Source organism: Gadus morhua, chromosome 4 (assembly GCF_902167405.1).
Source record: "Gadus morhua chromosome 4, gadMor3.0, whole genome shotgun sequence".
Lineage (NCBI taxonomy): Eukaryota > Metazoa > Chordata > Actinopteri > Gadiformes > Gadidae > Gadus > Gadus morhua.
In genome coordinates this window covers 7,730,116-7,756,449 of record NC_044051.1, presented here as the reverse complement: position 1 = coordinate 7,756,449, position 26,334 = coordinate 7,730,116, and the positions used below count along the sequence as shown (strand labels likewise).

General features: G+C 49.1%; 4 protein-coding genes across 5 annotated transcripts; 2 read left to right on the top strand and 2 right to left on the bottom strand.

The window, feature by feature from the left end:
* Positions 1-14: 14 nt before the first annotated feature.
* On the bottom strand, positions 15-4,743 carry osgep (O-sialoglycoprotein endopeptidase). The gene is made up of 12 exons (XM_030354729.1): positions 4,593-4,743; positions 4,322-4,484; positions 4,083-4,202; positions 3,569-3,744; positions 3,262-3,357; positions 3,132-3,181; positions 2,660-2,738; positions 2,240-2,305; positions 1,768-1,858; positions 1,265-1,340; positions 1,036-1,134; positions 15-193 (listed from the first exon to the last, which is right to left on the bottom strand). The coding sequence occupies exons 2-12, from the start codon at positions 4,434-4,436 to the stop codon at positions 154-156; spliced, it is 1,008 nt and encodes a 335-aa protein (XP_030210589.1). The 5' UTR covers positions 4,437-4,484; positions 4,593-4,743; the 3' UTR covers positions 15-153.
* A 146-nt stretch (positions 4,744-4,889) lies between these two features.
* On the top strand, positions 4,890-7,921 carry apex1 (APEX nuclease (multifunctional DNA repair enzyme) 1). Its single transcript, XM_030354735.1, has 5 exons — positions 4,890-4,995; positions 5,525-5,704; positions 6,048-6,211; positions 6,582-6,771; positions 7,007-7,921. Exons 2-5 carry the CDS (start codon positions 5,641-5,643, stop codon positions 7,519-7,521), a joined length of 933 nt encoding a protein of 310 aa, XP_030210595.1. The 5' UTR covers positions 4,890-4,995; positions 5,525-5,640; the 3' UTR covers positions 7,522-7,921.
* A 106-nt stretch (positions 7,922-8,027) lies between these two features.
* On the bottom strand, positions 8,028-13,910 carry LOC115542451 (zinc finger protein 778). Its single transcript, XM_030354706.1, has 10 exons — positions 13,422-13,910; positions 12,907-13,106; positions 12,176-12,277; positions 11,713-11,820; positions 11,517-11,627; positions 11,207-11,324; positions 10,037-11,075; positions 9,880-9,941; positions 9,316-9,758; positions 8,028-8,922 (listed from the first exon to the last, which is right to left on the bottom strand). The coding sequence occupies exons 1-10, from the start codon at positions 13,441-13,443 to the stop codon at positions 8,203-8,205; spliced, it is 2,925 nt and encodes a 974-aa protein (XP_030210566.1). The 5' UTR covers positions 13,444-13,910; the 3' UTR covers positions 8,028-8,202.
* An 8,412-nt stretch (positions 13,911-22,322) lies between these two features.
* LOC115542474 (angiopoietin-4) lies at positions 22,323-26,194 on the top strand. 2 transcript variants are annotated; one of them, XM_030354739.1, is made up of 7 exons: positions 22,323-22,478; positions 23,065-23,128; positions 23,537-23,549; positions 23,753-23,844; positions 24,190-24,307; positions 24,840-25,025; positions 25,675-26,194. In XM_030354739.1, the coding sequence occupies exons 2-7, from the start codon at positions 23,072-23,074 to the stop codon at positions 25,971-25,973; spliced, it is 765 nt and encodes a 254-aa protein (XP_030210599.1). In that variant the 5' UTR covers positions 22,323-22,478; positions 23,065-23,071; the 3' UTR covers positions 25,974-26,194. The 2 variants fall into 2 exon arrangements, with proteins under 2 accessions (XP_030210599.1, XP_030210600.1); XM_030354740.1 differs by lacking the exon at positions 22,323-22,478 and having other exon boundaries at positions 23,046-23,128.
* Positions 26,195-26,334: the final 140 nt, after the last annotated feature.

Genomic DNA, 26,334 nt, shown 5'->3' with positions numbered 1-26,334 from the left:
TCACGAGCAGACTGTTGAAAATATAAAGTCTACTAGGAGACCAACTTTATTACAGTAAGGAAAAAGGCAAAACGTTAATTAAATGAACTCCAGAAGGTTGTCGCGACTCCCTCCTCCCTGCAGACAGGTGTGTAGTCCGGGTCCCGGGTGATCTCAGTCCCTCCAGGTCACCTCCACCTCATCCGTGCGGTACCTGCCCAGCAGATGACAGAAGCGCCCCTCAGTACTTCTGTCTCTGCAGACGACCCTTGGGCCTAGTTGAGCTTTAGATTCTCGATGTACAGTAAGTACAGTTTATTCTATTTCTAGAAAGTAGTTGCAATCTTTAGCTCAAATGTGATTGAAGGCGTAGATCAGGGGTCGGCAACCCTAGGCACGCGTGCCACCACTGGCACAATGCGGCAGCATAACCATTACTACCGATTTTTTTTTTGCACTTTATTCTGTTTTGGGCATTTCCTCCCAGTGCAAATATGTTTAAATTAGTTACAGAAAGCAGAGTTCTGAAATGGGATAAATTAATAGTTTTTAAACGTAAGTGAGTAATAGACAAGAAAATATTTAAAACATTGTTGCAAATGGCCTGTATGCATCGCCTTCACATGGTTTTGCATAGCTGTACAGGTCTTAAAGATATTGATGTGGATGGTTTCAACATTCTCATATATTCTCGTTTTTTACATTTCTCACAGGGCAAATATGTTTTTGAATGAGTTTCTGAAAGTGGTGTTATAAGATGGGACATGTGTAATTATAATTTGTAAGACCATGTTGCAAATATAACAACCAAAAAAACATTTAAAATGTTGATGCATGATTGTGGGCTATATGAAAATAGTAGTATGTCTTCTGGAAATGTTTTTGGTCGCTGCGTCATAATTCAGCTTCATTTCTTATATATTGTTGCTTAAGGCACACTCATTAACGAGAAAATGTCAAACTGGCACTGCATGTTGAAAAGGTTGCTGACCCCTGCTGTAGATGGTTGTCTGATCGTGACATCGAGGGATGATTTGTGTGGGCGGGGCCTCGTACCTCTGGGTGATCCAGGAGTCGTGGAGCTCCGTCACCTGACCCGAGCGGAACATCTCCCAGCCGGCCTGAGCGATCATGGCTCCGTTATCGATGCAGAACCTGGAGGAACGACACCGTTAACGCCTGGACTCGGGTGAGTTGGGTCCCAAACTTTATGGTAACAACACTCAACCAATCGGACTCTAGGAGTGTTATCCCCTAGAGGATCGACCAATCAGGCGGGGTTTACCTTTCGTCCGTGGCAAACAGCTTTGCTCCTCTTTCTTTACACATAACACCCATCATCTCCTGTAGCCGTAGGTTACCTGCACATCAAGACACTCCCTTCATTTGTTGCCTAGGTTACCTGCATTCATACACTCCCTTCATCACCTGTTGCCTAGGTTACCTGCATTCATACACTCCCTTCATCACCTGTTGCCTCGGTTACCTGCACATCAATTCCACTCCCTACATCCTCTGTTGCCTAAGTAACCTGCACAAGACACATCCAATTGTATGCTGCTTAGGTTACCTGCACATTAAGAGACACCCTACTATCATCTGTTGCCTAGGTTACCTGCACATTAAGACACCCACTATCGTCTGTCGCCTAGGTAACCTGCACATCAAACAGGATGTAATGGTCAGGGACTGTTTGGGTGTTCATCTGAGGTAAGGGTTTCATCACTTATGGTTTTAGGTGCTCTCCGACCACTAGTTAGTTAGTAGTTAGTGGCCCCCTCAACTCACAGCCGACTCCCCCCACGATGAGGACCTCCTGGGAGCCGCAGTGGGCCATGGCACGCTCCGTGATCTCCACCAGCATGGAGAACAGCGTCTCCTACAGGGGACAGGAGACACTGCAGCTCAGCACACAACAGAGGAATGTGGAGAACAGTGTCTCCTACAGGGCACTGTTCTGTTGTGTGCTGCAGCTCAGCACACAACAGAGGAATGTGGAGAACAGCGTCTCCTACAGGGCACAGGAGACACTGCAGCTCAGCACACAACAGACAGACGTATAGCTGAGACTTTACTAGCTAACGCACCAGTTAGTGACATCACAAGTGGACGTTCTGCCCATAGATAGAATGGAAAGCTCCGCCAACCAATTGGTACGGTCCACTGGGTAGGCTGGTAGGTGGATCGGTCTGGCCCATCATGCGTCTGGGTGACCACTCCTACTTGTTATGTTGGTCAATCGAATAAAATTGATGCCCACCTGCAGGGAGAAGCAGAGGTCTTCTGCACTGCACTCAGCAGATGCCAGCATCTTATTGGCCGCTTCCTGTAGGAGACGAGAACATCCCATGACCTTACATAAAGACTTCCTGTCTGCGTGCGAGCCATGGTAACCATGGTGATGTACTGATCAATCTGGTTTTACATTATTTGATGGGCCTCAGCAAAGCGTTCCTATATATTGTGTATATTCTAGGACAAATGAATGTACTACTGATCTAGAATATAGAGGTTGACATTGTTTGCACACCTTAAAACTAATGTTAAGTATATAGTTCCATGTCACGGTGTAGCAAACATCTTATGTTTCTACTTTAAACCAAACACGATCAGTGTCTCATTATTGATCAGTCCAGAGAAGGTCTGAGAACTATAGAGGAACCCCAGGAGGTGTGCTCACCTCGATGAAGGACAGGATCCCGGAGAAAGACACGTCCATACCCTTCACTGTGTAGGGCAGTTCTACGTAGCGACTCCCCCTGGACACACAGACGGGTGACACACAGACGGTCGTGCACCAGCCAATCACAGGCTGCTCGTGGTCAGGGGAGGAGTGTGTTGACGGACAGGTGTAGAGTGTGTTGACGGACAAGTGTAGAGTGTGTAGACGGACAGGTGTAGAGTGTGTTGACGGACAGGTGTAGAGTGTGTTGAGACAGGTGTAGAGTTTGTTGACGGACAGGTGTAGAGCTTGTTGACGGACAGGTGTAGAGTGTGTTGAGACAGGTGTAGAGTGTGTTGACGGACAGGTGTTGAGTGTGTTGACGGACAGGTGTAGAAAGTGTTGACGGACAGGTGTAGAGTGTGTTGACGGACAGGTGTAGAAAGTGTTGACAGACAGGTGTAGAGTGTGTTGACTGACAGGTGCTCACCTCTTGGCCATCTGCTCTATGTTGTACCCTGGACTGGGGTCGTTGGAGATCTGGGACACAATTGATTTGTTAGATTTAACAACATAGACGTGCATCATTAGACCATGAGTGCAGGAGGATGACCTCTGACCTTGATGACCCTGGCAAAGCGGTCCAGGCAGTTTCCCACCGCGATGTCGATCGTCTCCCCGAAGATCCGGTAGCGCCGCTCCGAGTACGCGATGACCTTCAGAGGAACACGAGACCTTCAATGCCCCCAAGCCCCCTAGAAGGATCTAGTGGAACGTGTGTGTGTGTGTGTGTGTGTGTGTGTGTGTGTGTGTGTGTGTGTGTGTGTGTGTGTGAAACAAAGAGCGGAGGACATCTTTGTTTCTGGAGTCCTCCATCTCCCCTCCTCTCCCCCCAGGCCCACTGGGCGCCAACAGGGGGTTCCCCACCTGCGTGTTGCCCCCGCTGACGTAGAGCACGGTGGGGTTGTGGGCCTGCGTGATGAGCCGGCCCATCTCCACGTGGCCGATGCAGTGGTTGACGCCCACCAGGGGGCGGCCCCACAGCTGGGCCACCGTCCGCGCCACCAGGGCCAGCGTCAGCAGGGGCGCCCCCATCCCCGGGCCTGGAGGGGGGCAGGGGGGGAGACGGGGGGAGACAGGTACGTGAGCGGAGGGATGGCCTGGAGCCGCTCCCCTCGCCAGTCAAGTTGTTGATGCCTCCCCCCCCCCGCGCTCTTACGCAGTTATTGTATGCAGTACGTCCCGGCACTTAAAAATAGAGCACTGTGCATCTTATCCTAGCTATCTTTGTTGTATACGGGGAATGAGTTAACCCAGAGATTGTCAGTGCTTGGCACTTGGTTCCATGAACATCCTTACTGTACCGACAGTGATATATACATATTGCTGTACAGTGTCTCCTCCACCCTGTCCTTGGTGTACAGGGTCTCCTCCACCCTACCCTTGGTGTAGGCCACACAGTCTATGTCCGCGGGGGTCAGGCCCGCCTGCTGCAGCGCCTCCTGCAGGACGGTGAGCACCACGGCGCGGTGGTGGCGGGCCGTCTCGCTGGGCAGGAACCCTGCGGGGGTCAAAGGTGGGGGGGAGGGTTAGGGGCCTGGTTTACGGAGCGAACACGTTGAGCAGTGGAGGGGGTGAATCGCCCTGGCCCGGGGGTGAGGAGGTGAGGGAGTGACCAACCCTGGCCCGGGGGGGTGATGTAGGTCCTCCTCGGGTTCGACAGGACCTCCCCATCCCGGATGATTCCGATGCCGATTTTGTTGGCGCTCCCCTCGAACCCGATCACGACCGTCATGGCTCCTCAAAGACCGCAGACCAATACAGAGGGAGAAGACCGAGGAGTCTGGTGTGAGGAATAATAAAAGAAAAACTAAACACACCCGTTCATGAACCTTATGTAATAAAGTGAAGTTTAATGAAGCGACAGAGCACTTTAAATCATTCAACCGACCGCTGATGATACGTGGAGACGGTCGCTCTCCACCTACAGTTAATTAATGAACTATATTTGCTATAAACTAAAAATTAACCCTTCTTTAGCCGTCTTCAGCTCTGCATGCTCTACGCTGAGAGGACCCACAACATTAGCTGTTCGTTAATCCGCCTGATGAGAACCATCGCACCGGCCGACTACGTCAAACGAATTAACCAGACTAATTACAATGTCTTGATCACTTCATCCACTTCTGGGATATTTTATCCTAGAAATCCTAACCTATCCTGAAATAAGTCTTTTTTTATTTATTTACCAGGCACTATTCGAGCGTCCTTTAGTGACTGCGCATGCGCCCCGAGTCTCTTCTCGTGTCTTTGTGTCGGAGCGGTGAAGACTTCGAAGCTCTCCGTCCTGTTGTGTGAGTACTCTTAATTACGCTCTTCAAAACCTTTAAACCTCTCACTGAAACATCTGCACCGCATTCTGAAGTTCATGAACATTATACCCGCGGTGAGTCTGCAGGGAGACTTAATCTACACACACACACACACACACACACACACACACACACACACACACACACACGTCCCTTTTGATTCCCTCTCCCTTTGTCCAACATGAGGAGCTAACGGTAGCATTAGCCTCCTCAATGAATGAGTCCATGTGTAAAAAGTCCTCAGATATGGTTCAGGGTTTACTTTAATCCATCGCAGCTCCTCTTTCCTCTTCCTCATGGAGCAGAACTCCTCATTGGTTGTTAAGGGGTTTAACGGAACCTTGAAGTCTTCTAGCATCACAACCGATGCGTTGAGGATGTCTTAACACAGCAGCAAACCAACATTAAATTGAGTGTCCTCGTTTCAATCAGCTTCAGGGTCCCGATGCAGGGATGAGTTCTTCTCGTTGATTTATAAAGTGCTTCTCATTTCATCCCTCGCACCTCCCAGCCGCGTGTGTGTTGCGTTGCTTGAGAGGCGTGTGTGTGTCAGGTGTGTGCTTGACAGGTGTGCGTGTGAGAGTTGTGTGTGTGAGAGGTTTGTCCGTGCACAGAGTGTCCGACGGGATGAAGAGAGGAAAGAAGGCAGAGGCGGCCGAGCCGGCGTCGGGGGACGAGGACAATGAAACCGGTACTACTTTAATACTACTACTTCTATAAACTAATAGTACTGCATTAATACTAGTACAATACTAGATCTAGAAAAAATACTATTTCTATAATACTAATAACACTAATACAACTACTATTACTGCAACAATAGTACTACTAATAATAATGCACATAACAATAATAAAGCTTAATTATACCAATAATTCTTATACAATTCTACTACTACTATAATACAACTACTACTACTTAAACTATTTTTACTGTATCATGCTGAAGGGCTGAATTAGTAAAGTACATTAAAGTACCTGCTGCTGAAGGGTTTACCCGAACAAGATAAAGTAAAGGTCTGACCCCCTCCACAGCGACCCCTAAGAAGGCAAAGAAGGGGAAGGAGCCGGAGCCCCCCATCCTGTACGAGGACCACCCCGATGTGACCGCTGCCGCCGACGGCCGCGAGGCCAACATGAAGATCACCTCCTGGAACGTGGACGGCCTGCGGGCCTGGGTCAAGAAGAAGGGCCTGGAGGTCAGTCTGCAGCCTCGCCTGGACCGCATGACTTCTGGTCGCCTGTTATCGTTTTCTGTATCCGTAGCAACAGGAGTACACTTTTCATTGGTCTGCTGCTTATCTCTCTCTCTCTCCCTCTGGTCTCTCTCTCTGTCCCCCTGGTCTCTCTGGTTTCTCTCCTTCTGTTGTCTCCGTCTCTCCCTCTCTGCTCTCTCCCTCTCTCTGCCCCTCGTCTCTCTCTATTGTCTACCTCTCTCTGGTCTCTCTCTCTGCTCACTCACTATCTCTGTTCTCTCTGGTCTCTCCCTCTCTGTCCCTCTGGTCTCTCTCTGGTCACTTACTATCTCTGTTCTCTCTGGTCTCTCTTTATTCCCCCTCCCCTCCCCAGTGGGTGCGTGAGGAGGCCCCAGACGTCTTGTGTCTCCAGGAGACCAAGTGTAACGAGAAGTCTCTCCCGGCGGAGATCACCTCCATGCCGGAGTTCCCCCACAAGTACTGGCTGAGCGCGGAGAAGGACGGCTACAGCGGCGTGGCCATGCTCTGCAAGACGGAGCCCATCAACGTCACCTACGGCATCGGTGAGGAACCCACAGCCCTCTCTTTTGGTGTAGTTCTAGTTGGAGCAAGGGACCCCTGTCCCTTACCTTTAGGCCTCCTAGAGCCAGATGACCCCTGACCCCTACCTGTAGGCCTCCTAGAGCCAGGACCTTGGTCGAGGTTATGTAGGAAATTGCGTTTGAATAGTCGTAGCTGTGAGGCAGAACGAAGTGTGCGACCAGATGTCTAAACGGTTTCTCCTCGGGGGCCCCCCAGGCAAGGAGGAGCACGACAAGGAGGGGCGCGTCATCACCGCAGAGTTCCCCGCCTTCTTCCTGGTCACCACCTACGTCCCCAACTCGGGCAAGGGCCTGGTGCGGCTGGAGTACCGCAAGACCTGGGACGCGGACCTCCAGGCGTACCTGCTCGGCCTTGAGGAGAGCAAGCCCGTGGTGATGTGCGGCGACCTGAACGTGGCCCACCAGGAGATCGACCTGAAGAACCCCAAGGGCAACAAGAAGAACGCGGGCTTCACGGTGGAGGAGCGCGAGGCCTTCACCGCGCTGCTGGCCGCCGGCTTCACCGACAGCTTCCGCCACCGCTACCCCGAGCAGGCCAACGCCTACTCCTTCTGGACCTACATGATGAACTCGCGCTCCAAGAACGTGGGCTGGCGCCTCGACTACTTCCTGCTCTCCGAGGGCCTGATGCCCGGCCTCTGCGACAGCAAGATCCGCAACCAAGCCATGGGTAGCGACCACTGCCCCATCACCCTGTTTCTTGTCGTCTAGGCAACCGCCTCCTGCAGCGACCAGCCCTAAAGCGCTGTTGTTGAAGGGAAACCAAACTCTGAACTCTGATGCTAACCGTCGCTTAAGTGTTTGGAACAAAGTGGTCCTTACCCCTATAGACCGGTCACTGGGGTCCGAGGTTTAGAGTTTGGTTTCTCTTTAGATGTGTTGTCCTGTGACTTCCTGGTGCTACTTACTGTATGTCAGGTTCATCGGTTTAGTGACCCAGAAAACGAGTTTGTAGAAAAATAGATTTGGTATTTCTGTTTGAGTGCAAACACACTTGACTGCAAGGTGAGGGGATTAACATTTTTCATACCCGATGTTGGAGTACCTCTGTTCCTAAATTGTAATTTCATATTTTTTGTTGTCAAACTTAATAAAAGTATTTCTTATCAAACATGATTTGTTATTAACAAACTTGGGCCCTGCTTTTTAGAGCTTTTTCGCTTTCACTTTAACGCTTCTACACAAAACCCGTCCCAGGAGAATGAAGACGATTTGAATCTCGACAGACATAGTGAATCATGTTTAATAGAAACTCATTCTTCAGTGTAAGCTTGATGACCTCTGACCCCCACGGTTGCGAGTGGGGGGCGTGGCCTAGGTATAGGCGGTGAACCCTAGGGGTGCTGGCGGGGGTGTGCCCTAGACGTGGGTCCTCAGGGGAGGGGGCGTGTCCTAGGAGTAGGCGTGCGTCCTCAGATGCACCTTGAGGTGGTAGGACTGCCTGAAGCCCCGTCCACACTCGGGGCACAGGTAGGGCTTCTCTCCGGTGTGCGTGCGCTGGTGCCTCTTCAGCCGGTTGGCGCTCATGAAGCTCTTGTCGCAGTCGGGGCACGCGTACGGCCGCGCCCCCGTGTGGTAGCGCACGTGGATGGTCAGGTAGCAGGACTGCGTGAAGCGCTTGCCGCAGAAGGGGCACTGGAAGGGCTTGTGGCCCGTGTGGAAGCGCTCGTGTTTCAGCAACTCGGCGTGCGAGTAGAAGCCCTTGCCGCAGTCGCAGCAGAGGAAGGGGCGCTCGCCCGAGTGCGTCAGCTCGTGGCGCGTCAGCGTGGCCTTGTACACGAAGCTCTTGTCGCACTGCGAGCAGCGGAACACGCCGTCCCGCGTGTGGCAGCGCTCGTGCTTCTTCATGTTGCGCTCGCGCTTGAAGCTCTTGCCGCAGAAGGAGCAGGCGAAGGGCTTGTCGTCGCAGTGCGTCTTGGCGTGGCTCGTCAGCCCGCCGCGGTACAGGAAGCGCTTGGGGCAGTGGGCGCAGGCGTGCGGCCGCTCCTCGCGGTGCACGCGCTGGTGGGCCGTGAGCGCCGCGCGGTACGGGAACGACTTGCCGCAGTCGCAGGTGTGGAGCGCCTCCTGCTGCTCCCCGGGAGGCGGGGCCACGCCGGAGGGCCCCGTCGGCTGCGGATCGGAGGAAAAACAAAACAAAATGAAAGTTACAACACTGGAGGTCCACTCCGAAGAAGTACATTTGAAGGCAGAAAGGTGAACGTTATCATGGACGTGGGAGCTGCTTCACAGTCCAACCTACAGAGTGCGCTGTGGTGTAATGTTGCACGTCCTGGCACTTAAAATAGTACTTAGCATTGTGTAGCATCTTATCCTAGCTATCTTTGTTGTGTACGGGGAATGGGGTAACCTAGCTATTGTTAGTGCTTAGCACTTGGTTCTATGAACATCCTTACTGTACCGACAGCGATGTATTGTTGTTTCTTTTGCTTCTGACAACGATAAAAGCGTCTGCTAAAGGCCCTGACGAACCCCTAAGATGGCGGCGGCGGCCTGAGGTCCTACCGTCTCCTCGCCGTGCGTCCTGGCATGCCGGAGCAGCGCCGACTTGGCGCTGAAGGAGCGCCCGCAGCGGGAGCAGAGGAAGGCCCCGCCCCCGGCGTCTGGGCGCCCCCCCCCGGGGTCCCGCAGCTCGGCGGGGGAGGCGGGCGGCCCGGGTCCGTGCGTGCGGCGGTGGCGCTCCAGCGACTGCTTGAAGGAGAAGCGGCGGCCGCACAACGGGCAGAGGAAGGGCTGCTCGCCCGTGTGGACGCGCCGGTGCGACGCCAGCAGCGAGCGGAAGCGGAAGCTCTTGGCGCAGTCGGGGCAGCCGAAGCGGCCGTCCCGCAGGTCGGCGGCGTCGTCCGCGTCGTCCTGACAACCGGCAACGCCGGGAAGAGGAGGAGCCTGGAGGCCTGGGTCTGCGGCTGGGCCGCCGAGGACCTGAGAGGAGCCGCCCTCCGCGCCGACTGACAACGGTAAGATATGGAACGTTACGGTTTGACTCTGAAGCTTTTTCAAACAGCGGACCCACAAGCGGACCCCCCCCTCCGGGTTCCGACCCTCCTGAGGTTCCTAACTGTGACTCACCTTCACCCTCGGCCGCCGCGGAACCCGGGAGGCCCTCAGCGGAACCGTACGAGTGCTCCGAGCTGCGGGGACGACAGGGAAGACACTGGGGTTACCACGGATACAGGCCCCAACGTCACGACCCCCCCCCGAAACCCCCGACCGGACTGAGCCTCACCTGAAGAAGGGCGCAGCTGCCCCGCCCTGCTTCCGCTTCTTAGGCTCCGCCCCCAGGCTGGCCCCGCCCCTCCCCAGGCTGGCCCCGCCCCTCCCCAGGCTCCTCTGCAGGTTGATGACCTGGACCTTCATGGTGGGCTTCCTCTTGCGGCCGCTGCTCCGCACCGCCACCAGGGACACCACCCGCTCCACCAGCGCCGGAGCCAGGGCCTCCACCCGCCCGGCCCCCGACCCCACCCATTCACCGCCGTCGTCGTCGTCGTCTCCGTCCGCCCCCGCCTCCTGCTTCACCTGGGGGGGCGGCGGCTCCCCGCCGGAACTCTCAGGGTCCGCCGGTGCCGGCTCACAGCTCAACTTCCTGTCGCGGAGCGAGCTCGCGTCCCGGTCGCCGCTACCAGGCGCCGTCTGGGGTGTGGCCGCCTGTGGCTCGCTTTGGGGCGTGGCCGTCTGGGGCGTGGCCGTCTGGGGCGTGGCCGTCTGGGGCGTGGCCGTCTCGTGCTCGCTTTGGGGCGTGGCCGTCCCGGGGGCCGTCTCGTGCGTGTGCCTGTGGCGGTCCAGCGACTGGCGGAAGGAGAAGCAGCGGCCGCAGGCGGGGCAGCAGTGGGGGCGCTCCCGGGTGTGCACCACCCGGTGGGCGGTGAGCGACGAGGCGAAGCGGAACCGCTTCGGGCAGTCGGGGCAGACGTGGGGGCGGGCCGGGGACGCCGCCTCCTCTTCCTGTTCCCGTTTCATCTCGTCGGGGAAGGCGGGGTCTTCCTCCGTCGGTGCCCCCCCCTCCTCCTCCGTCTCCGTGACGACCTCTGTCTCCGTGACGACCTCCGTCTCCGTGACGACCTCCTCCACGCACTCTTCCGGCGGGTGGCCAGTGGTGCCGAGCTCCACCTCGGCGTAGTCCGTCACCATGACGACCTCGGCCGCTCCGTCGGCGAATGGGCCGTGGTCCCCGAGGCACTGCGGTGAAGCTGATTGGCTGTGGGGCCTGGCTGGGGGCGGGCCGGCCAGGGAGGACAGGATGCAGTTGCCCATAGAGGAGGGAGGAACTGGGGAACCAATCACAGTGTCAGAGGATCCATCCACAGACAAACCCCGATTACACGAAGCTTTGACTCGTGAGGAACCTTCCTTCATTCATTCAGTGTGTTGCTTTCTCGTGGTTCTGCTGGGTTCTCACCGTGCTCCTCCAGGTGACCCAGCTGTCGGTGGTGCTGCAGTAAACCTCTCAGGTGGGTGGAGGAGACGGAGCAGTCGTCCAGGAGGGAGCTGCTGCTGCTGCCCAGCCACGACACCGTCTGCAGAGGGGAAACGCCAGAGACACTTCCCTTAGTTCTCCTAGTCTCTGCACAGCCTGACCCCTTAGGCCTGCGCTGCCCCCAGAAACGCCAGTATCGCGAGGCAGGTAGCCATCGATGCACCGGTAGCCATTATCTCCCATTTCCCTGTCAGACGTCCTCTGGAAGGAAGTGATGTCGTCAGTCACTCGCCTGTCCGAGGTCAGGGACCGGGAGCAGCTGAGCCAGTCGGTAGAGGAGCTCCTCAAACAGGGTGAGGAGGTCCTGGTCGTAGTCCGGACCGTACGCCACTGGGAACACCTCCTGGAGGAGGAGCACAGGTCAGACAACAGCACCTCCTGGAGGAGAGACACAGAGGAGGGGGAGGTAGATGTAGAGGAGATCTCACCGTGAAAAAGTGCTGTTTAACCTCCGGGTCTTTGAGCATCGTGTGGACCAGCTCCACAAAGTTAGCCTCCACAGGCCCCTCCTCCTCCTCCTCCTCCTCTTCCTGTTCCTACAACAACAATCAGGTCATCAAATGAGTTCCACCTGATTATCAATTCAGATCTTAAAACGCAAACCCCAGGAGGTATATATGCACAGTGTGTTAAACAGATCAAAGGCTGAACCACAGGCTAAACTAAGAAGGCGTGTGTGATGGTGGAGGAGATGGTTGTCAGTGTAGAGAGTTTGTATGGCACTCCAGAGATACACATTCCCCTAAATATGTCTTGTGTGTGTTTGTTTTGAACGATGAGGCGTTGTGCGTCTGATGATAAATACCATGTTGTTGTGCGCTTGTACCGCAGTCGTATTGAATGAAATCCTCCGACTCGTTCCCTCCCGTGCAGAGGGCCAGGTGAGCTCACCTGTCTAGCTCTGGGGGGGTGCGGCCTAGCAACCGTGTCCAGGAGTGCCCTAATCTGCTCTGGGTCCACAGGTTGGTCAGCCCGACACAGCTCCAGGATATACTGGGGGCGGGGGGGGGGAGAAGACATCAGAATAGGAGCCACCCAGTATAGGGAGTATTTGGTATCTCAACCATAGAATGAAAAAGCAAACCCTAAAACCCAACCCACAGGAAACTCTGACCATATAACGAGACCCTTGCCCTAAAACCAAACCCTAACCCTAAAACCAAACCCTAATCCCAAAACCAGACCCTTTAACCAAACCCTAAAGCCAAACCCTAAAACCAAACCCTGGCCCTAAAACCAAACCCTTTAACCAAAGCCCAACCCTTTAACCAAACCCTTTAACCAAACCCAAACCAACCCTTTAATCAAACCCTAAAGCCAAACCCTGGCCCTAAAACCAAACCCTTTAACCAGACCCTTTAACCTAACCAAACCCTAATGCCAAACCCTAACCCAAAAACCAAACCCTGGCCCTAAAAACAAACCCTGGCCCTAAAAACAAACCCTAATACTAAAATCAAACCCCATTTCTAAGAACAAACCCGAAAACCAAAACCTAAAACAAGATTCCTTGTCTATGAATAATTGTCCATGAAAAAGGTGTACTCCCCCAAAACAAAACAATACGCTATTATTTTCAAACCCCCTATGCATGGGGAGCCCAGGATAGAGAGGCAGCTCACCTTGGCCCGCAGGCCGCTGCCGAGCGGGGTCCAGTGGGGGTCCAGCAGCAGCTCGGGGACCGCCTCCAGCAGAAGGCCCACGAAGCGGGCCACCGCCCAGTAGTGCTGCACCTCCAGCCGGTGGAGCACCCGCCACATCACCGCCACGCTCAGCTGCAGGGGGGACACCAGCAGGCGCAGCGAGGGCAGGGGGAGGGCCTCTGGAGCAGGGAGACATAATATTAAATTAAATAAATGCTATACTTAAAAATAACCCTGACACACAAATGTATTACGTGTGCGCACAAGTTGGTGTGTGCATACCTGTGTGTGTGTGTGTGTGTGTGTGTGTGTGTGTGTGTGTGTGTGTGTGTGTGTGTGTGTGTGTGTGTGTGTGTGTGTGTGTGTGTGGACAAGTAATCAAAAATAAGCTTACATAAAGTCTTTGGTGTTTATTGTTAAATAGAGGATGAAGACTTAGATCTTCTAACAATAAAAGAAACCATAAAACCTAAAGGTGTGAAGATCTCACCCACCTGTTCCCAGATCAGGTCCCATGCCGGGGCTCAGGGGGTCGCGGGTTCGATGCCCTCGGAGCAGGTTAGCTACAAGCTAACTGGTGGCATGAGCAAACAGACCAAACTAACGCCGCTCGTTAACATTCTTCAATCTCCCGGTTAACATTCGTCCGTTTATATCTCAACACACACGTCACTAGTCAAGGGTTTATAAATCCTGAAGTTGATATTATCTGTGGCTACAGAAACACACCGGACTCATACACGTCACTTCCTGTGAACTTCCTCTTCTTCAGCCGGAGGACCGATATATTCCCTCCATGCGTTCAGATCACACCAGCGCCCCCTGCGGATCCTACTGGGATTACACGCCGGATCACAATGGGATTACAAGTGGATGACCAACGTCTTCAAGAGTTTTCACAGAAAGTACGGTGGAAAAATTGTGTGTGTGTGTGTGTGTGTGTGTGTGTGTGTGTGTGTGTGTGTGTGTGTGTGTGTGTGTGTGTGTGTGTGTGTGTGTGTGTGTGTGTGTGTGTGTGTGTGTGTGTGTGTGTGTGTGTGTGTGTGTGTGTGTGTGTGTGTGTGTGTGTGTCTTCCAATATCATCCCACTGCAGACGCAAATGGGCGTTCTCGTGTGTTGGGGGTTCCCGTTTACGCAGACTGGAACGCCCCATTCTTATTCTTCGTCGCCTTTCTCGCTGAACTGTATTAAAATGTCAAAGTGTACTACTCCGAAACCATGTAAATAGTGTTGTAAATAAACTTCCAAAGCTTTTCAAATCTTATTTGGAAAATAACTTCACATGGTGTGTACTTTTTACAATTTATTCGTTACCAGCATTCGTAGTGTTGATCAGCAGTGAAATAGTCCGCTATAAGACGTTGACGTCGCTTATGTCGCATTTCCACTGCAGGGTGAGGAACGGATCGGTTCGCAAAGGTGCGGTACGGGTTGCGTTTCCACCGACAAAAGTGGGCGTGACCCGGACTTAGCTGTAGGCCTACCCGTTTTGGCCTCGTTTTCAGTACTCCTCCATTGGGGTACTGAAAACGAGACGAGACGCCTGAAAGGGTCCCGGAGTAATTCTAGCTACACCCCCCCTCCGTTGATTGGTCGACAGAATCATCACTTCCGGGCGACGTGGTGATAAAAACCAACTAACAGTAGCCTCGAGGTATTATTCTTTACAATTAACGTGTCGCGTAAAACGCTTGCTTGGGCGAACAAGGAGGTGGAGACGGTCGTCTGCAGTCTTGGGGAGGAAGACGTTGTTTACGATGTTTACGTAGCTGCCGCGGCGATCGACATCCGGCCTATCTTAAAGGGTAATGTCGGCGGTGGAAACGCGACCTCGGAACTGAGCTGGGCTATACCGCCCCCTCCCTATCGCACCTTTGCGAACCAATCCGTTCCGCACCCTGTAGTGGAAACGCGGCATTAGCAACCGAAGACGCTGGGGTTGACAAGTTACCGGACTACTACCCATGCAAGTGAACGGAGCGTTCCACGGCATTGAGAAGACCCGTGTAATAAAGGCCTATAAAATGTCTGTTTATGGCATAGATTTCTCCTCAAATTGGGCCAATAAAGCAATGATAACAAAAACAAAAAAAACACAAACGCTCGATCAAAGGCCCGACCCGACAATCAAAACCCTCATTGTTTAATATGAATTGGCTAAACAAATGACCACTGTAGCATATTTAAACACAATTCAAATTGTGCAGAGAATTATTTCCATTGGTCATTCTCAATGGCGGTTGGCGATCAAACATGTTGATGGGGCACAGTAATAGACAGGGGGTCTGAGGTTCTCCCCCCCCCCCCCCCATAATTATTTTGGAATTTAATAGATTTGATTTCCTGTATTCCGGTGCATTTTGGGAATGGCCACTACCTATCCTACATCCTGACTTGCAGGGCCTGGACAAGCTTACACTGCATATACAGACCTACTTCATGGCCATTCCACCAGCCATTGCTATTTGACCCATTGTTGTCATTCTGATATTGAGACAAATCATGATCACTGTCCTATGGCGTCCATTTTTTGTGAGTCTCAATGTCTACTTCAAATGCAGTTAGAAATATGGGATAGTTGCTTCATTTAGTTGATATGCTACAGGCCGAAAGACTAAATTAATATGTAACTTACTTGCTCCTTTTAAGTATAACATTGCTTGGGGAGTCCAATTCCTCCACTGAAAAGGGTGAAAAGTGCTTACAACTCTCTGCTAGTTAGCGATCTATGACACTGTTGTTTTTTATTGGTCGTCATGAAAAAAAACATAAGGGGTAACACTGTTGTTTTTTCTTGGTTGTCATGAAAAAAACAAAAGGGGTAACACTGTTGATATTTATCAAATAAAACATAGGGGGTAACACTGTTGTTTTTCTTTGGTCGTCATGAAAAAAAACACAAGGGGTAACACTGTTGTTTTAATCAAATGAAACACAAGGGGTAACACTGTCGTTATCAAATGAAACATGAGGGGTGATACTGTCATTTTTCTTTGGTTGTCATGAAAAAAACCATAAGGGGTAACACTGTTGTTTTTTATCAGTTGTCATGAAAAAAACATAAGGGGTAACACTGTCGTTTTTTATTGGTCGTCATGAAAAAAAACATAAGGGGTAACCCTTTCGTTTTTATCAAATGAAACATAAAGGGTAACACTGTCATTTTTTATCTGTTGTCATGAAAAACCCATAAGGGGTAACACTGTCGAAATGTATCAAATAAAACATAGGGGGTAACACTCGTTTTTACCAAATGAAACATGAAGGGTGAAACTGACGTTTTTCTTTGGTCGTCGTGAAAAAAAAGATAAGGGGTAACACTGTTGTTTTTCATCAGTCATCATGGGAAAATAACATAAGGGGTAACACTGTCGTTTTTATCAAATGAAACGAAAAGGGTAACACTGTCGTTTTTTATCTGTCGTCATGAAGAACCCATAAGGGGTAACACTGTTATTTATTGTAAATTGTAAATATATAACCTCAGACATGATCAAATTACAAATCTCAGTGGGAAGTGGAGAGAGCTGTGAGCTAACCCCATGGAGACCGGGGTTCAAGTCCGGTTGATGTCCTCTGTTGGAAGACTCTTATTTCTATTTCATGCGAATTCTGCAGTCAAGTATAACCATTGTGATGTCATGTTTTGGTGTCTTGATGGTGCATTGATAAGTTCGGAGGTTAACACTCTAAACAGCTCAGGTTCGGATCCCTGCAAAAACGTCGACAGGGGTACCACTGTTGTTATTTATTGGTCGTCATGAAAAAAAAATTGTCCTTGTCAAATAAATAATTTTTCATCAGTCATCATGGGAAAATAACATAAGGGGTATCACTGTCGTTTTTATCAAATGAAACGTAAAGGGTAACACTGTCGTTTTTTATCTGTCGTCATGAAGAACCCATAAGGGGTAACACTGTCGAAATGTATCGAATAAAACATAGGGGGTAACACTGTCGTTTTTACCAAATGAAACATGAGGGGTGACAGTGTTGTTTTTCTTTGGTCGTCATGAAAAATAACATAAGGGGTAACACTGACGTTTTTTATTGGTCGTCATGAAAAAAAACATAGGGGGTAACACTGTTGTTTTTTATTGGTCGTCATGAAAAAAAACATAAAGGGTAACACTGTTGCCTTTGTCAAATAAAATATAAGGGGTAACAGTGTCGTTTTTTATTGGTCGCCATGAAAAAAAACAAAAGGGAAATAATATAAATACACACATACATTTTAATGTCATGTATATCCTCTTTATTGATGATTGATTATTGTGTATTTTCATCGCCTCAGTGATGCAGTGGTGTGCACTCTGCCTAACCCACTGGAGACTGCGGCTCAATTTCTGAGGAAAACACAATATCTTTAATTTTAAACGTAATGCTATCATGTCTATTGAACTGCCATATATAATCTCAGACATAATTAAATGTAAAATTGGGAAGTGGAGAGAGCTGTGAGCTAACCCCCTGGAGACCGGGGTTGATGTCCTCGGTTGGAAGTTTCTTATTTCTATTTCATGCAAATTAAAAGTCAAGTATAACCATTGCGATGACATTATTCGGTGTCTTGATGGTGCATTGATAAGTTCGGAGGTTGACACTCTAAACAGCTCAGGTTCGGATCCCAGCAATAACGTCGACAGGGGTACCACAGTCGGTCTTTATTGGTCAACATGGAAAAAACATGAAGGGTAACTCTGTCTTTTTTTATCGGCCGTCATGAAATGAACATAAGGGGTAACACTGTCGATATTTATCAAATAAAACATAGGGGGTAACACTGTTGTTTTTCTTTGGTCGTCATGAAAAAAAACACAAGAGGTAACACTGTCGTTTTTATCAAATGAAACATGTTGGGTAACACTGTCGATATTTATCAAATAAAACATAGGGGGTAACACTGTCCTTTTTTATCGGTCGTCATGAAAAAAACATAAGGGGTAACACTGTCGATATTTATCCATTAAAACTAGAGCTGTCAAGCGATTAAAATATTTAATCGTGATTAATCGCATTAATGTCATAGTTAACTCTAATTAATCGCGATTAATCGCAAATTATTTTTCTATGCTAAATATCCCTTGATTTTTTTGTCCCATAATTCTTCTCATTTTAATTCTCTTATCAACATGGTGAAGTGCATCGCCTTGCCTTGTGCAAATGATTTTTTATTGATAACAACATTGGCATATACACTGATCAAAACAGGACGATACAAAAAAAGAGCCTATAGTGCAATTAAACGACTGCTTTGAACCAATGTCATTTGAACATAGCAGTCAGGCTACTGCTTCTTTGTTTTGAGCCAAAAAAAAAATATATATATTTTTTTTTTTTATAAAATAATTGCGTTAATCGCGCGATAAAAAATTTAACGCTGTTAAATTTGGTTTACGTTAACGCCGTTAATAACGCGTTTAACTGACAGCTCTAATTAAAACATAGGGGGTAACATTGTCGTTTTTATCGAATGAAACATGAGGGGTGACACTGTTGTTTTTTATTGGTCGTCATGAAAAAAACCATACGGGGTAACACTGTTGTTTTTTTATTGGTCGTCATGAAAAAATAAATAAGGGGTAACACTGTTGTTTTTTATTGGTCGTCATGAAAGAAAACATAAGGGGTAACACTGTTGTTTTTTTATAAAGTGCTGTTACTGCACTTAGACTACAGTTATGCCCATTCATGGGAAGTTAAATGTTTTGTATGCATTTTCTATTACTGAAGTAATCATCAGAGAGGCCTATGCTTTTGATCTGATGCTGTATGTGTACACCAAACCCTGATGGCAATGTTTTCATTTATTTTCTAAAGGAAAATAAAAGAAAGAAAATTCAACAGTTTCGCCTCCGTCTCCCTGATGCTTGACCATCGTTACACAAGTCACATAAGAAATGAAATCGTTTTACTTAGCTTTGACTCTTGCAACAGGATAAATCGTGGCTCTTTCTCCAAGAGTAGTTGCTGAGCTCTCATTTACCGAGAAGGGTTAGCCGCTCTAAGTTACCCGTGTAGAACGTTGTGACAAATTAGTTCCATGAAATCAGTAAAATCACAGTTATTTTATTTGGTCATCACGGGGGGGGGCACAGGGGGGGGCAGGGACATGTCTAAAGGGGCACTGGCCCCTGTAGGCCCCGTGTAGAATCGCCATTGATGGCCCGTGTTGTAGCAATGTTCACTACCATGATAAAAGCACTCTGCAAATTCGTAGGCTGTGTTGGTACTCGGGGCATATCCGTCTATAGGAAGAATGGTTCATATTGAACCTCACCATGATTGAGAGCATGGTGAATCTCCACAATCCAAACCAAAACTCCAGGCAGGTTGTCAGCCCGACATCTAGCCCAGAGTGCCCTCCATTTAAATAAATAAATTAGAATCAGTTAAGTTCAATCAATCAATTGCTTAATAAGGTTACAAAATGGTGATTTAGCTTATGGCGTCCTTATGAATTCCCTTGTTGGTTCCCCACATGTGTAAGATAATGTAATAATTGCAAAGCAAACTATTTCCGTTCCCTCTTTCTTCATTTGTCACGTGAAAAAAAGAAAAAAACGTTCCCCATTTTGTTATACTTTGCATCATCGGCAGTACGTTTTTTTCTTTTTTTAATATCAAAATTGGTCTGGAATGAATAGAACCGGCTCCAGAAACAGGTCTGATCTGATCAGGGGTCAGTCTTTAGAGCCCTGGGCCGTTTGGTTGTTTAGATGGGAGAATGTCGTTTGGTTTGCGGCTGGGAGGTCAAACGTGCTTATCTGGAAGACACACGCACGCACGCACTCACACGCACTTCGATGTATCCCATGTGTTATAGTATTTTTCATGCACTGTTACGATCGTACTGCAGTTTGCATGTTTTACAGAAAGTTTATTAATACTTTTCTTATGACCTTGGGTTTCTACATGCTAAGGCTAACGTGACTAGCCGTAAACTCCGCTAGCCACGTCCATGCTTTTAAAGTACTGTTTGATCTATCATGCATGGATTGAACGGTTTAGTTAGACATGCATTGAAAGTAATATTACTCTCTTTCTACCATGTGTGTATGTTGAACCTCAGTATAACTTCAGTATATGTTTGAGACGACAGCGAATGTTAAGCGAGTACTCCCGAACGTTAATTAGCTATTGTTCCATGTCCAGACATTCTGTCTGGCGTGCCTCGCTGGCTAGCAGGCGCTGAGAGTGTATAATGAGATATTGACGTGGTATATGTTGCCTATGTAAAGCAATGCATTCTTTATATTTTGCTTGTGCAGATGCTGTATGTGTGGACCAAATCCTTATGGCAATGTTTTGATTTATTTTCTAAAGGTAGGTGGCTCCATAATGTAAATAGGTTTTAATAAAGTGCCTTAAATGCACTTAGACTACAGTTATGCCCATTCATGGGAAGTTAAATGTTTTGTATGCATTTTCTATTACTGAAGTAATCATTAGAGAGGCCTATGCTTTTGATCTGATGCTGTATGTGTACACCAAATCCTGATGGCAATGTTTTGATTTATTTTCTAAAGGAAAGTAAAAGAGAGAAAATTCAACAGTTTCGCCTCCGTCTCCCTGATACTTGACCATCGTTGCACAAGTCACATAAGAAATGAAATCGTTTTACTTAGCTTCGACTCACAACAGGAGAAATCGTGGCTCTTTCTCCAAGAGTAGTTGCTGAGCTCTCATTTACCGAGAAGCAGCAGCACAGTGTTTGGGTTAGCCGCTCTAAGTTACCCGTGTAGAACGTAAGTTAGTTCTGTGAAATCAGTAAAATCATAGTTATTTTATTTGGTCATCACGGGGGGCCACAGGGGGGGCCAGGGACATGTCTAAAGGGGCACTGGCCCCTGTAGGCCCCCGTCTAGAATCGCCATAAATGGCCCGTGTTGTAGCAATGTTCACTAGCATGATAAAAGCACCCTGCAAACTCGTAGGCTGTGTTTGTACTCGGGACATATCCGTCTATAGGAAGAATGGTCCATATTGAACCTCATCATGATTGAGAGCATGGTGAATCTCCACAATCCAAACCAAAACTCCAGGCAGGTTGTCAGCCCGACATCTAGCCCAGAGTGCCCTCCATTTAAATAAATAAATTAGAATCAGTTAAGTTACTATCTATTGCTTAATAAGGTTACAAAATGGTGATTTAGCTTATGGCGCACTTATGAAATCCCTTGTTGGTTCCCCACATGTGTAAGATAATGTAATAATTGCAAAGCAAACAATTTTCGTTTCCTCTTTCTTTATTTGTCACGTGAAGTCGATCCCCATTTGTTATACTTTTCCATCATCGCCAGTAAGTTTTTTTCTTTTTTTAATAACAAAATTAGTTTATACATATATATATATATATATATATATATATATATATATATATATATATATATATATATATATATATATATATCATATATATATTTCTGCACACATCATATATATAATTATATAGATTAAATAAATATAAAGAGAAAAGTCGACTCTCTCTAGCTTTAAATTAAATCCTGTTATTTGTTAGTTTTAATCCGACTGTAAATTACTTTGAAAGGATGAACCTCAGTTTTGTGATTTAGACCTCACTTGGCCTCACTCCCAGAGGTTCACGGTGCAATGTTTTTTTTCACCACTGGGATGCTGACGGCGTTTCCCGCCTACATTTCTTCCTTTGGCGGCCCTCAGTCATATTTTGGGTTCCTAAATTGGCCCTCAGCTTTCAAAACTTTGAGAACCCCTGCTGTAGACAGATGATGCACTTAGATCACCACGTTTTGTCTCGGTTTGGTTCAATGCCACATTAAAGTATGCCGCATGGAGCAAGCCTTTTTCGTGATCATGTGAAAGTAATGTGTTATTGGGGCTGTTTCACCAACAGGCGAGATTCATCCACCTAACGGAACGAAACGGACCATTGTTACATTCTACTAGGCTGCTGCATACCTCATACAGATAATCCACATTCACCCAGGTGAAGTCATCATGTGGTCTGGAATGAATAGAACCGGCTCCAGAAACAGGTCTGATTCGGTTGTTTGGTCGTTTAGGGAGAATGTCGTTTGGTTTGCGGCTGCGAGGTCAAACGCGCTTATCTGGAAGACACACACACAAACACGCACTCACACGCACACGCACTCGCACACACACACACACACACGCACACACACAAACACAAACACTCTCTTACACACACACACAGCCACAGAAAATGTTGATACATGAGCATTTTAAATGAAATGCTTAAATTCTTACAGCCTTCCATAATCGAAAGCATAACAGATTGGGCAACGCCCAATCTGGCAGCACAGGGGAGTTAAGTTGCTGCATTCCAACAGCTTCCGGATGCATGTTGTCCAACGGCTCTTTATCAGTGACACCGTGTTTACGGAGGAGGCGGAGTCTGGATAAGGCCTCCTGTAACAACCTCCCTCTGCACACACAGACACACTCCTGAATCACTGGTGACTTCAAGACACCGAACCCGAACCAGCTGGCAACTTCTACCCGCTGACTCCTTAACGAGCTCCACTGGTAGCTTCTGCAGTCTCCATTGGTAAGTGTTCAGAGAGAACTACTTAATGACAGATTGGCATTGTGTTATGGTTATAGTTATGTTATGTTCAGTGTTCAGGGCTTTGAAGCCAGGAGCTTCAGGCTGGGACCCCCATAACCTATAGACCAGGGGTCACCAACACAGTGCCCGCGGGCACCATGGCAACCGCAAGGACCACGTGAGGCGCCCGCAGGCCTGTTCTAAAAATAGCACTGCTCATTCTTGAACAACTCTTTCCCACCTTTTTTAAGTCATTGTTGATAATTATTGTGAGAAATCATTAACATGACTTAATTAATTAACATGATGATTAATGATACTCACCTATGTGAAGACATTGTCTTCACATAGGTGAGTATCATTAATCATTAATAGTAATATAAAACTAGCAAATTTGTTATTTCAGAAGAGTGTATAGAACTGGGCGCCCTTCGTATGACTCAGTGCCCATGAAGTAGCTCTCAGGTTCAAAAAGGTTGGTGACCCCTGACCTAGACTAGGCTGGGACCCCCGTAACCTCTAGACTATCCTGCAGTGCTTGCGGCCCGTTGAGGTGAGCTTCTGGTTTGTGGATCTGTGTCCTCAGGTCCAGGATGAAGATCTGTGCTCTGCTGCTGCTGTCTGTCGTGGGCCTGTCAGTGCAATGGAAGGTAAAGACAAGGTTTAGAATACGTCTAGACACTTATTATAGCGTATTTGGGGGGTTTTAGGGCTGGGACGCAATGTAGGGAGGAGGTAGAGGGAGTCTTCAGAACTATATGTAATGATTCTACTCACTAATGTACACTTTTAAACATTTAACCGACTTAACCGAGAAAATAACATAACCGCTTATGTATTCGTGTGTTGATTTGGATTGACACCTGTCCACCACTTTTGTCAAAACATCACTATTGATGCGTTGTTTAAAGGCTCAAGTTTGGTAAAGTATTTAAAGTGTTGAATCAAAGGTGTGATTAAGCCAACAGGTCGATGAAGAGAGTGTGAGAGGATTGTAAACGCCTTTATTAAATTTATCAATGTGTTTTAAATGGTGAACTTTGGTTTGTTTTCTACAGGTCAAGACCAAAGGTGATAGCTACGACACCCTGGTTACCCTGCACACATCATTCTTAACCAGATTAATAATCAATATCCACCATCACCGTCCAGCGTGCTGATATCGTGTGTGTGTGTGTGTGTGTGTGTGTGTGTGTGTGTGTGTGTGTGTGTGTGTGTGTGTGTGTGTGTGTGTGTGTGTGTGTGTGTGTGTGTGTGTGTGTGTGTGACCTCAGGGACTGACTGTTCTCAGATCAGGAGAACTTCCCCGACTGCTGCCAGCGGCGTGTATTGGATCCAGCCCCCAGGAGTGAGGAAGCCTTTCCGGGTGAGAAGCAAACCCATGAAGTCATCATTAATGGTCACAGATACCTGCAAAATATCCCTCGGAAACCACATTCAACAAACCAACACCTCCCAGAGGGTCCCAACCAATCAGCTACCAGGATCTGGAGGACACGTCAGCTGACTCCTCCCCCAGTCAGCTGTCTCCCTCCCTCTAGTCAGCTGACTCCTCCCCCAGTCAGCTGTCTCCCTCCCTCTAGTCAGCTGACTCCTCCCCCAGTCAGCTGTCTCCCTCCCTCTAGTCACCTGACTCCTCCCCCCAGTCAGCTGACTCCTCCCCCCAGTCAGCTGACTCCTCCCCTCCTGTGTAACTCCTCCCCTCCTCCAGGTGTACTGTGAGATGCTGGCGGACGGGGGCTGGACGGTGTTCCAGAGACGAACGGGCAGCACTCTGTCCTTCAGACGGAACTGGGCGGCGTACCGGAAGGGCTTCGGAAAACCAGGAAGTGAGTGGGAAGTGAGTGGGAGGGTGTGGGAGGGGCCTGCTGGATGTCTAGCAGCGTCCAGTGTGAGATCATTTGCGGGTCACAGTGTTACGTCACGATTGTGGGGTTAGACATTCCTGGGTGGAACCAAGGTGATAGGAGCCCAGGTGATAGGAGACGAGGTGATAGGAGACGAGGTGATAGGAAGCAAGGCGATAGGAACCCAGGTATGAGGAACCAAGGTGATAGGAGACGAGGTCATGGAAACCCAGGTGATAGGAACTCAGGTGATACAAACCCAGGTGATAGGAACCAAGGCGTTAGGAGACGAGGTGATAAGAGCCAAGGGGATAGGAGCCGAGGCCATAGGATCCCAGGTGATAGGAACCGAGGTGATACGAACCCAGGTTATAGGAACCATGGTGGTAGGAGCCAAGGTGATAGGAGCCCAGGCGTTAGGTGACGAGGTGATAGGAGCGGAGGTGATAGGAACCCAGGTGATAGGAAGCAAGGTGCTTGGAGGCGTGCTAGCGATGTGTGTTGCTGTGCTTAGAGGACCAGTGGCTGGGCCTGGAGAGGGTCTACTCCCTGACCAGGACCCCCGGGACCAGGTGGGCGCTGAGGGTGGACCTCTGGGACCACGAGGGAGGGACCGCCTACGCCCAGTACAGTGACTTCCGGCTGGCCGATGAGCAGCAGGCGTACAGGCTGACAGTCGGAAGTTTCCAAGGGAACGCAGGTATGGCTCCGCCCACATCAACACAATCCAACCAATATATGAGCCAGACACCCTGTGGCTCGAACCAATGGAGATCCTGTTGGCCGAGCAGGGTTACCCCCCCCCCCCCCCCCCCCCCCCCACACACACACACACACACACACATTGTTCTTAACAATTGATTGGGTTCTAAACCCAGATAGAGTTAGGTTCTATACCCGTGTTGGGTTTGGTTCCATACCCGTGTAGGGTTGGGTTCTATAACCATGTAGGGTTGGGTTCCATACCCGTTTAGGGTTGGGTTTTATACCCATATTGGGTTGAGTTCTATATCCGTGTTGGGTTGGGTTCTATAGCCGTGCAGGGTTGGGTTCTATAGCCGTGCAGGGTTGGGTTCTATACCCGTGTAGGGTTGGGTTCCGTACCCGTGTAGGGTTGGGTTCCATACCCGTTTAGGGTTGGGTTTTATACCCATATTGGGTTGAGTTCTATATCCGTGTTGGGTTGGGTTCTATAGCCGTGCAGGGTTGGGTTCTATACCCGTGTAGGGTTGGGTTCCATACCCGTGTAGGGTTTGGTTCTATACCCGTGTAGGGTTTGGTTCTATACCCGTGTAGGATCAGTTCCATATCCGTGTCTTGCTGGTAACCCTCTCTGTTGCCTTCCAAAGGGGATGCGATCAAAGGCTTGTATGCGGGCATCGACCAGAACGGTTCCGGGTTCAGCACCATGGACCGGGACAACGACGGCTGCAACCCCTGCATCTTCGGGGACATCGCGGAGAACCACTGCGCGAGGTCTAAGCAGGAGGGCTGGTGGTTCAGCCGATGTGGCTCCGCCTCCCTCAACGGGCAGTGGCACCCCAGGGGCCAAAACCTGGGCTGGAGCTCGGGGCTCCACTGGAAAACCTGGAAGGGCCCGGCGCCATACTCCGTCAGCGCCTCGCGCATGATGATCAAGTCCCTGTAGAGGAGTGGTACTCAAGTGGGGGTACACATGCCCTTATGGGTACTTCCGAGTACTGACGAGTTAAATAAGTTTAATTTAAAAGGGACTTTTTTTTTTTTTATCCAGAATTCTAATTTCAATTCTGAAAGCTGGATAGAAAATAAAAAAAATATGATAAGTCGTAAATGTTAAAAAAATAAAAAAATCCATGAAAAATAAAACCGCATCCAGAAACACCTAAATGTTGTAATGTGATTCACATCTACATGATCCTCCCCTGGCGTTGGGCTTCCTTCTGAGGTGAGAAACGAGCCATTAGCAGGCACTGTAGGACCCGTTTAGTTCCTGCATTGTGCTTGGACTCGCTGTCTCTATGATGGTT